Source organism: Silurus meridionalis, chromosome 2 (assembly GCF_014805685.1).
Source record: "Silurus meridionalis isolate SWU-2019-XX chromosome 2, ASM1480568v1, whole genome shotgun sequence".
Classification (NCBI taxonomy): domain Eukaryota; kingdom Metazoa; phylum Chordata; class Actinopteri; order Siluriformes; family Siluridae; genus Silurus; species Silurus meridionalis.
The window spans coordinates 11,069,947-11,080,684 of NC_060885.1; the positions used below are offsets into that span (position 1 = coordinate 11,069,947).

Consider the following 10,738-nt stretch of genomic DNA (forward strand, 5'->3'; position numbering starts at 1 on the left):
GGTTGAAAAAGGCAGATTGAGTCAAGTCAATGATCCGCTGTGGCGACCCCTAATGGGAGAAGCCGAAAGAAGAAGTGTATTTTTAACAAATGTATACATTTTAATTGAAACAATGTTGCATGTACCTGATGACATGGGCTAAAATCCGCGCTCCCCCTTATGTTCATGTTGAGGTTTTCATTGGGAGTGATGAGAATGGACAGGATTAGAAAAAAGTTTATTAGAGGGACCACGCATGTAGGTCGTTTTAGAGATTGAGATGGTTTGGACATGTGCAAAAGAGGGACATGGGGTATATTGGTAGGAGAATGCTGAGGATTGAGCCACCAGGAAGGAGAAAAAAAGGAAGACCATGAAGGAGGTTTATGGATGTGGTGAGTGAAGACATGCAGGTAGTTGGTTTGAAAGAGGCAGATGTAGAGGACAGGGGGGTATGGAGACAGCTCTGGCGACCCCTAATGGGAGAAAGTGAAAGAAGAAAAAGAAAAAGAAATAATAAATAATAAATATAAATATATATGTGTGTGTGTGTGTGTGTGTTTACACAGAACTGATGTAGGGAATTGCAGGTATGCAGTTGTTGATAAGAGAAGGCAGTTGAACACAGGAAAACACCTCAGGGCACAACCTTGAATCTAAAGGACATCCACATCTAAATCCACTCATGTCAGCCATAAAAAGAAATTTCTTTTATTAATATTCTCGTATTATTATTCTTTAATTTGTTTACTTATTCTAATACAATTTGCCTTATGAAATAGATCCGTGTGGAAACACCATAGGGAGATGGTTTCCGAATTCAAGGTCGCCAAAAGATGCCTGTCTAAAACAAACGCTAAACTGCAGATGAGTTTGTTTATAAAATAACAGAGAATTATATTGAATGTGTTTAACTTTAAAGTGTGTATATTTGTTCTTTTATTTACCGCCGCGCATCTTTATGTGTAATATTATTTTTGTATAATAACCATCAGGCAATACTATAGACATCTCGAGTCACCTGGGGGCTTTTCGCACGTTGTCTCACAGATGAAGCTGCAGATTCTGACCTTTTCTGATGAACACGGGTTCAGCTCACGTTTTGTATCGCAATGAACTGGTATTCCTGGTCCACACTTTGCTCGGTTGGTGAGAGGAGCTGAGACCCAGCCTGAGGTTTTAATGATGTCGGTTCAGCGTTGTGTTTATTCTCTGACCCGAGCGCACTTGCAGCGCAGGGCCTGGAGAGTCACATCCAACTCTGCTGCTCTGTGCATCTCTACTGGACACGCGGGTCTACATGAGCGATCTCTGCTAAACTTCTCGATCAGACAGAGATCTGCTTCATCAGACAGCTCAATGAGACCCCCGGACACCTCTCTGTTTGTCCCACTGGCGGTGAAAATCGACGACGCAGAAGACGGAGCGATTGGAGCGGAATTAACGAGGCCACTTGAAAAAAGTAACTCTGTGTGTTTGGGGATCATAAGTCACCTGTGTGGTGGGACTGGATGTGGTCTAACACCGGTGTCAGTGATTGTGAACTGGCAGTAATTAGGCATCACAAAGTTAATTTCACTGGATATTAGTCACGCGAATGCTTGCCAACAATTGCGGTCTTTACAATAATCAGGGTCACTGTTTATTTAAAAAAAACAATCTAAAGATCATGTCTAACCAGAGGGTGGAAAAAACAGCAGAGAGAAACGAAATTGAAACAAGGGTTGCGTCAAATACATATGCGCATGCGTATTTCACTCTCACCTATAGATTTGCATAAACACTCATGTAATAATTCCAATAATCTGCATGCCTCCATCTCCCATACCATCCTTCATCTATCACTGAGAACTTCATATGTATCCCTGCCATAATATTACATAGGTAATGATTCTCAGCATGGCAGAGACTTGGGTGTACTGATTTATCATGTAGTGTTGTAATTTTGAAACACTGGAGGGTTTAGGGATGAGTGTCAACCCAAAATATCCGTTTATAACCAGCACTGTGAGAATTAATCAAATTGTTCATGGGGAGACGAGCTGTAGATAAGAAATTTCCCCACTGTGGGACGAATAAAGGTATATCTTATCTTAGATGTAACTACCCAAAGAGCACACAAAACCAACATCTAAACAACGTTACCCAAAACCCTCATGTAGACAAATATCAATGTCTCAATGTTTTTTGGTTGATTTGTTAAAATGGCAGCTTTATTGCTGGTGAACCTCTTCAGCGTTATCTTTATTTCGTGTTTTGCAGCTGAAATTCTCAAAGTGCTGAACAGATTTTACAAAAGGAAAGAGATGCAGAAGCTTGCTGCTGACCAGGGGCTTGATGGTGAGTTTCATGTAACAGAAGAATGATAAAAGGTTTGCCGTGTGTTTATTTCGGTTCTCTTTCAAAGCCTGGCTAAATGGCTTTTATCTGAGAAGCAGTAAAGCAGAAGCCCATTCCTCTCACTAAACATGGAAATATGTTTCATCTATATGTATTAAAAGCAAAACACACCTTTCAAGCACTTTGCCCACAAAAGTTACTAAATAATAGTGAGAAATTGGTTCTTTAATGTCTGTTGCCAGTAAGTAACTTCTCTGTTCCGTGTACTGCCATTTTGAGTTCATTTCAGATCATCAGCGTTTTGCCGTTTTTTTTTTTTGTTTTTTTTTTGTATTCCTGTAAAAAAAAAAAGAGAGAGAGAGGTAGCATTAATTCAGTATATGCAGTATATATGTAGATTCCTCTGTGTTACCTGTCCAAAGCGCTCCAGTGTTCAGCGACTGGTATGTCAGTAATAATGGTCCATGGGTGCACAGTGCTTCATGTGTAGCTAAATGGACTAAACAAAGCATCAAATTAACATTATATTAATTTGCCTCGATTAATTTTTTTTTATCGAGTTACTCAAGGAATCGTTACAGCCCTATGTAGGATTATCATATTAGGAAATTATTTCAATATTTAACAACGCCATGTCACATTTTTTTAAACTTTCACAATATTTGCATTTACATCAAGTTCCCTGCATTTGTTTGTTGAAGCAGGACACAGCAACAGTGCCAGGAACCAGCTGTCTATGAACATGTTAGAAAACTGCCTATGTAAATTTGCTTGCGTTAAATTATAATAAATAAAGAAGTGATGTCATTTTTCTTAGCATTCTTGACCTATAAAATTTTTTGCTGCATATAATCGTTTTATTATTCACTTTCAGCGTGTCTCTTCCACCAAGCCTTTATTAGCTTCAGGAAGTATGTTCTAGAGATGAAGACTCTTAGTGCTGATCTGCACATTATTCTTAGTGACATCTGTTATGGAGCAGGTGAGTACTAAGACACCATAAGCACTTCTAGATGGCAAGGAAAAGCAAAAATAATATGTTGAAATCACACTGTTATTGTGTGCTTTTTTTCTAGGACACATTGATGATATATTCCCATACTTTATGAGGCATGCCAAACAGATCTTTCCCATGCTGGACTGCATAGATGACCTGCGCAAGATTAGTGACTTGCGTGTGCCAGCAAACTGGTGAGGGAAGCTATGAACTGTTTTTGTAGTATATTTCGGTGGACTGGCGTGTATATATCAATATGATATATACACGCCATTTTTTTTATTTGTATAAATGAATAAAGCTACTTGAAATACTATCTTCATCAACTTTTAATTCATTGTTTTAAAGCTCTAGATTGGGAGCTGTGACGTAGCATCATTATAAACACCATTATATCAAACTTCTTTATAATTACTGTAACTGTAATAATTCTTATGCACTTTTAATATTAAAACAAACCGATAAACCAACGTGTAAGTTGCCATAGAAATTCCAGGGTGATTAATAGTTCAGTCATATTTCTAAATTGTCATCGTTCCTAACTCTGACATGGCATGGATATGAATTGTAGGTATCCTGAGGCCCGAGCGATTCAGAGGAAGATAATTTTCCATGCAGGTCCCACTAACAGTGGTAAGACCTACCATGCCATCCAGAGATACCTGGAGGCAAAATCGGGAGTTTATTGTGGTCCTCTCAAGTTGCTGGCCCATGAGATCTTTGAAAAAAGTAACACTGCAGTAAGTTTTTGGGGGGAGAAAAGTTTCTATTGCTTTTACATAAATAGTTCATTAAAAAAAAAGTCAAAAGTGTTTGTACAACCATATCAATAAATTCTAGCTGACTTGTGTTTAACTGAACTGTACTCTTGTCTATATGCATAATGAAAAAAAATTAAGTGGTTATGATTTTTTTATTAGGGTGTACCGTGTGATCTAGTGACAGGAGAAGAGAGAACCTTTGTGGATCTAGATGGGAAACAATCTAATCATGTAGCCTGTACCATTGAAATGTGCAGTGTTATAACTCCATGTGAGTGGTGGAATCCAAACAATGAAAAATACTTCAGCTTTATTAGATTTGGTTTTGTTATAAAATGTGTAAATGACTGTTGATTATTTTCAGATGAAGTTGCAGTCATTGATGAGATTCAAATGATCAGAGATCCTGCCAGAGGATGGGCCTGGACTAGAGCTCTTCTGGGTGAGTGCAGTACAGTGTCCTAGTGCAGCTGTACTATGCTAATTGAGATTTTTTAAACATCTGGAATGTCATGAAATAATAATATTTGCCCATACTAAAGGCTTTAAGTTTTGCATAATCCTGTGGTCGTAGAGCAAAGTTTTCCTAATGCTATTTGGCAATTAAAAGCTGCTGTGGTTTCAACTATGTGAAACTCATTATGCTTTCTCCTTGATAGTTCATAAATCACAGTTCATTTCTGAAAGTGGTTTACCCATATTTGTTCACGTGATCAGGTCTGTGTGCTGAGGAGATCCATGTGTGTGGAGAACCTGCAGCTATTAGCTTCATCACTGAACTCATGTTCACCACTGGCGAGGAGGTGGAGGTGAGTCTGTTCTTCCGCTAGTTTGTTTGATGTGTTTAATTTGACAGGAAACAATGTAGCTGCAAGAAGACACAAGACATAGTTAGAAAGTCAGACCACTAGATGTTTGATTCAAGAACTTATAAGGAGCAGATCATTTGTAATGCTAAAGGTTAATGCAGTGCTTTAATTTATTTGGGCTTGAAGATGAAACACCTTTTCTTTTTTTTGTTTTTCTTTTTTTACGCTCAAGGTTCGGAACTATAAGCGGCTGACTCCGTTCTCTATCTCGGACAGTGCAGTGGAGAATCTCGACAACCTGAAGCCTGGTGACTGCATTGTGTGTTTCAGCAAAAATGACATCTACTCTGTGAGTAGGCAAATAGAGATCCGAGGCCTGGAATGTGCTGTCATTTACGGCAGTTTGCCACCTGGTAAGAGTCCTCGAATTAATAGAATCCAGCAATATTAAAGCCTATATATGCTCTTTTCATAGTTTTCTAATTAATACATTTTTACTGTTCTTTTATATGGTATATTCTGTTATACAGTGTTGCATAGTTCTTATTGACTTGTTTTGTAGTGTTTTATTAGTAGCATTTAATTAACTTGTGGCCTAACCGCATAAACACTTTACATTACAGGTACCAAGCTGGCTCAAGCAAAAAAGTTCAATGACCCAGATGACCCCTGTAAGATCCTCGTAGCTACCGATGCAATTGGAATGGGTTTGAACTTGTATGTTTTCTGCCTTCTGATATATTCATGCTCCTTTTCAGTGTCAGTATTTCCCAGTTTTTCCGAACAGTGTTGTTACAGTAGGATGATGTTTATCATTACTGCTTCCAAATAAAGTACCCTTTATATCAGCACTGAAAAAAGCAGTTTTAAGACACAATAATAGCAAGGGCTGCTAATTGACACCATAGAGAAGTGTTCGAATCCCATCGAAGCCACAGCCACCTGCTGTCCCCCTCTGGAGTCCAAGAGAACAGAAAGCGCAGGGTTTTCTGGATAGGAAGGATCGCATATCTCCTGACACATCACAGTGACTCTCACCAAATTTGTGAGCTCATGTACATAAGAGGATGGATATCCATTTCCTCCTATTGTGTTATGCTGCCCTGTGATGTAGCATGAGAGAAATTTGAAAAGACGTTGCTTCACCCTGTCTAGCTAGTGGCAGATGTATGATAAATGAGAGCTGTATGAAGGAATGAAATTGGACAAATTAAAGAGAAAAAATAATTCGGTGTAGTATGATGCAAGTGATTGTATAGATTTTGATGAAGCATTACCAAAATAAAAACTACAAGATAATTAGGAGAATTCAGATTTAGATGTAGAACTCGTGTAAAGCTTAAACTGCGTGAGATTATTTATCTCTAAAAGCAGGTTATATGGAAGAACGTCAGTCTTTTTTTTCAGCACTAGTATTTCATGCAAATGTAAGTTCCTTGATTCGTTTATGAACAAGAGTCTCTGTCCTTTCCAGGAGCATAAGGAGAATAATATTTAACTCCCTGGTGAAACCTAATGTGAATGAGAAAGGGGAGAAAGAGATGGACACCATTTCCACCTCTCAGGCTCTGCAAATCGCTGGCCGAGCAGGTCGCTTCAGTTCCATGTTTAAAGAAGGAGAGGTGACCACCATGCATCGTGATGATCTTCCTGTCTTGAAGGAGATCCTGAGCAGAACTGTTGATCCTGTGGAGGTGAGAGACCCCTTTTTTTCCCCCCTAGAGCAAGAAAAAATTAATTAAGTGGGCAGTTTGCATATGAATAATAAGGCAAAGAAATAGTTTAATGCTGCATCACCGTATTAGCAACTTATGCAAGTGTGAGACATGTTTCAATAAAAAGAGAAAAGGTGCCATGTAGGCACTGCTGGTGTTAATTTTGCTTTATGTAGTCATACAGAGATATCAGATAAGTACCACTTAAAGAATGGTATCCTGACACATTTCTCCTTTGTGGGATTTCAGACTGCAGGTCTACACCCCACTGCAGAGCAGATAGAGATGTTTGCTTATCACCTCCCTGACGCCACACTTTCCAATCTCATTGTGAGTGTTTCAAATCCAAAATGCTACTGTATAATTGTTTTAGGCAGAAAGCTTATATTTTGCTTACAGATTCCTCTGTGTAACAGGACATATTCGTGAGCCTCTCGCAAGTAGATGGCCTTTACTTCGTTTGCAACATCGATGATTTCAAGTTCCTGGCAGACATGATCCAGCACATTCCTTTGAACCTGCGCTCTCGCTACGTCTTCTGTACCGCCCCTATCAACAAGAAACAGCCCTTTGTTTGCACGTCCTTCCTTAAGGTACACATGACAACACTGGTTCGTGGTAGTGGTGTTTTTTTTGCTTTGTATGATCAGCCTGCCTGTACACCTCTGAGTTCCGCTTGCCGCTCACAGCAGCCAATCCTTAGGGGTCTTGTTTACAGTATATACCAAAAAGTGCCTGATAAGCTTCATGTATTATGATAGGGCATGCTCTGAGGGTCCCCTAATGATGCATGTGTTTGTTTGTAGTTTGCGAGGCAGTTCAGCAGGGACGAGCCGTTGACTTTTGCATGGGTGTGTCGACACATCAGCTGGCCGCTGGTCCCTCCCAAAAATATCAAGGACCTTGTTCACCTGGAGGCTGTACATGATGTGCTGGATCTCTACCTTTGGCTCAGGTATTGTTAGAATGTAGTTTTTCTCTTTGTTTTTTATCTTGGGAAATTACATGTAGGCATACAACTTGGGAAAGTTTAGATATGTTTATAGGTCCACATACGTAAAAAGTACATATCCAAGAATCACAGATGTGAAGGCAATGCAAAAAAAACATTTTGAAGGAAGCAATGTAATTATGTTATTGTACACACAAAAACAATAGACCTGTACTTGGAGCATCTTGTCATCATATGCACAGAGAAGCTGGTTATGCTTCAATCTCTGCTTCAATACACTGACCAGGTTTGACATTATGACCTTCTTCCTAATATTGTGTTGGTCCCCGTTTTGCTGTCAAAAGTCCTGAACGATCGAGCATTAACATCTTTAACAATTTAAACTACAGTAGCTTGTTTTTTTGGATCTGACCACATGGGCCAGCCTTCTCTCCCCCATTGTTCACTACTGTTACTTCCTTGGAACACTTTTGATAGATACCGACCACTGATGACCGAGAACAAACCATAAGAGCTGCAGTTTTGGGGATGCTCTGACCCAGTCGTCTAGCCATCATAATTTGGCCCTTGTGAAGCTCGCTCAAATCCTTACACTCGCCCATTTTTTCCTGCTTCTAACACACCAACTTCGAGAAGAAAATGTTTGCATGCTGTGTTAAATCCCACCCACTAACAGGTGACATAATTATCAGTTCATCAGAGTTATTCACTTCACTGGTCATAATGCCTGGTTGGTGTTTCTCTGCAATTTCTATCATTGGTTCTCACCCATATCAATACTATTAGACTCTTATTTCATACCACAAGATTTGTTTATGTTGGCAGTCATAGACTTTGGTTTTTATATAGTATGCTAGTGGGAAACTTGGGGCATTAACATGAAACAACTTGAAGTGAACATGAACTTGCTTTAAAATCTTGTAATCAAAAATCAAATTCTGTTACCACAGTACAGCAACTGTCCAGCCACTGCTGAGGCAATTATTTTAATATTTGCACACTTTTCTTGTATTGAGTGATTTGCATAAAACCAATTGGATTAAAACCCTGTTTCAGTCAAATCATTTTCCCTCTTTAATTCCTTCTAGCTATCGCTTCATGGACATGTTTCCTGATGCCAGCCTCGTCCGTGAGATCCAGAAGGAACTGGACAGCACTATTCAGGTTGGAGTGAGAAACATTACACGGCTTATCCGTGCCACAGAAACGCAAAGCAACAGCACAGGTTCTGCAGCTGAATCAAAAACCTCCCCATTTCCCGGATTAAGACTGAGAAAACCTCGGGGATCCAAAACCCATGTTCACGGTAAACAGGACACAAGGGGTGCAGACAGTTCGCTTGGTGCTCGTCTGGTTCAGGAGGGTCTACTCACACCAGAGCTCCTGCAGCAGCTTCAGAGAGAGTGGACAAGAGAGCAGAACCCCAGTGGACCTACAGGGACTATTATTAAAAATAAGAAAAAAAAATAAGTAATTTGGTATCAGTCTCACTTTTCTACATTTAGATAGGGGCTTATTTAATACATAATCTGCTTATCCATTAAATATGGACGTGTCTGTTAAGACTGAAATCTACAGATATGTGGTATACGTGTGTAAAAGGCTATACGTGTGTGAATGAGTCAACATTGCTACTAGGTTCCTAATAAAACATTCTACTATTTTTAATGGGCTTCTACTACCTCCTTATGATTCAATTGATTTAAACTGCCTTCTTTTTATAATTTTATATAAACCACCCTTCTGTAAAAAGTTTATTCACAGTTGGGTGAGTTGTAGTTCAGAATGTTGAAGTATTTATTTTTGTACTGATGTATTTCTCAAAAGCTCCTCAAAAAATGATTAGAACCTCAATAAATCAATTAATATTAATTAATAAAACAATAAAATTTTTTATATATAATTAAATTAAGACATTAAATTTTGTTTTCCACAAGATGAATTTTGTTCAAGGTTTCCTATTTTTCCATTGGATCCCACTCACATTGAATAAAACTTACTCAAGGTAATTGGCTGGCCATGCGATATCACTCGAATTCTTTTACTAATATTACTAATGGGTTTTTTTTGTGTTATTCACATGTGATTTCTTCCAGTATCTTTATTTCACACAAAAAGACTTTTAATTTTTCTACTTGGCTAATTGCACAGATGTGAGCATGTTTGTGTCCAAAAGGCAATTCTGCATTTTGACAGCTTGTCAATCAAAAAACAACCCCTAGTTTATGGTAATCTTGCATCAACCTATGCTATATTTTTAGGACGATGCTGTTGAACGCTTATTATTATTATTATTATTATTATTACAATTGTTATATGTTTTAGATTTTCTTTTATCTAGATTCAAATGTGAAAGAAATCAGTTGAATAAAGTGTACCATAATATGTGTTAGGTACTCGTAGACGTTTATAAATGCTGGATTTTCAACAACACTGGTTGTTTGAATAATGTCAGGAAAATATATATTAAGAGTAGGGCCAATTAACAAAATGGACCAATACAAATGATCATAAAATAAAACATTATTCATTTTGCTGTGCTTTTAAATTCTTTTCATTTTTAAAAAGGAAAAATTCTCTGCAGTTGCTTAAAACTGAGGTGATTAAATAATCACTCTCTCAAGCTTCGTGTTTGCTAAATCTGCCATTTAATCCAGCAGTAACTGCAACCATAGAAACTGCATGAGAAATCCACAGTGCTAAAACTTTATATAATTTATCTAAATCTAAACTGAATTCTTTCAAATAAGCCATAATCTAAAACATGCTTGGTGTAACTCTATAACTGACAAAAAGTGTAGGTGGTTAAAGTGTAACTGGGACGTTAATCAGTGGCTTTTGATTATCTGGGAACGTCTACAAACAATGAAGATGATCCAGAATTCAGTACCATTGTCTTTCTGATCACTTCAGTCCAATTTGGTAAAGATAAACACTCTATTTTGACTTGGAAATTGTTTGTTCGGACTTTTTCCTTTGCACGGTGAGGATGTTTTTACAGGCACAAAAGGGTGGTGTGGGGCAGATCTCCTTCAACTATTGTTGTACTGTGTCTGTTTGCATGAAATAGCAAATGTGTTGATCCCAGGGGGAAAAAAGCCCTGACTGGAACAAAGCCAAACACATTGCTAGGAGAGCTGTAAGAGAGGCAGCCCAGGAACGAAGAGAGACTGCCATTAATGATT

The 10,738-nt window shown here is 38.3% G+C and overlaps 1 protein-coding gene and 1 long non-coding RNA gene across 2 annotated transcripts; one reads left to right on the forward strand and one right to left on the reverse strand.

Moving 5' to 3' along the window:
* The first annotated feature begins 997 nt into the window (after positions 1 to 997).
* supv3l1 (SUV3-like helicase) lies at positions 998 to 9,221 on the forward strand. Its single transcript, XM_046834516.1, has 15 exons — positions 998 to 1,441; positions 2,242 to 2,319; positions 3,194 to 3,301; positions 3,396 to 3,510; positions 3,888 to 4,056; positions 4,237 to 4,348; positions 4,442 to 4,519; positions 4,795 to 4,886; positions 5,119 to 5,299; positions 5,510 to 5,603; positions 6,361 to 6,580; positions 6,851 to 6,931; positions 7,018 to 7,194; positions 7,408 to 7,556; positions 8,642 to 9,221. Exons 1-15 carry the CDS (start codon positions 1,162 to 1,164, stop codon positions 9,021 to 9,023), a joined length of 2,316 nt encoding a protein of 771 aa, XP_046690472.1. The 5' UTR covers positions 998 to 1,161; the 3' UTR covers positions 9,024 to 9,221.
* Positions 2,731 to 4,901, reverse strand: LOC124375855. The gene is made up of 2 exons (XR_006923733.1): positions 4,773 to 4,901; positions 2,731 to 2,818 (listed from the first exon to the last, which is right to left on the reverse strand). It is a non-coding gene; the product is annotated as an uncharacterized LOC124375855 (long non-coding RNA).
* Positions 9,222 to 10,738: the final 1,517 nt, after the last annotated feature.

Bases quoted from the DNA above. Each gene is read 5' to 3' on its own strand.
- supv3l1 (XM_046834516.1), top strand. From the start codon at position 1,162: ATGATGTCGGTTCAGCGTTGTGTTTATTCTCTGACCCGAGCGCACTTG. The intron at 3,302-3,395 runs GTGAGTACTAAG...CTTTTTTTCTAG, and splicing joins TGACATCTGTTATGGAGCAG to GACACATTGATGATATATTC. The intron at 3,511-3,887 runs GTGAGGGAAGCT...TATGAATTGTAG, and splicing joins TTGCGTGTGCCAGCAAACTG to GTATCCTGAGGCCCGAGCGA.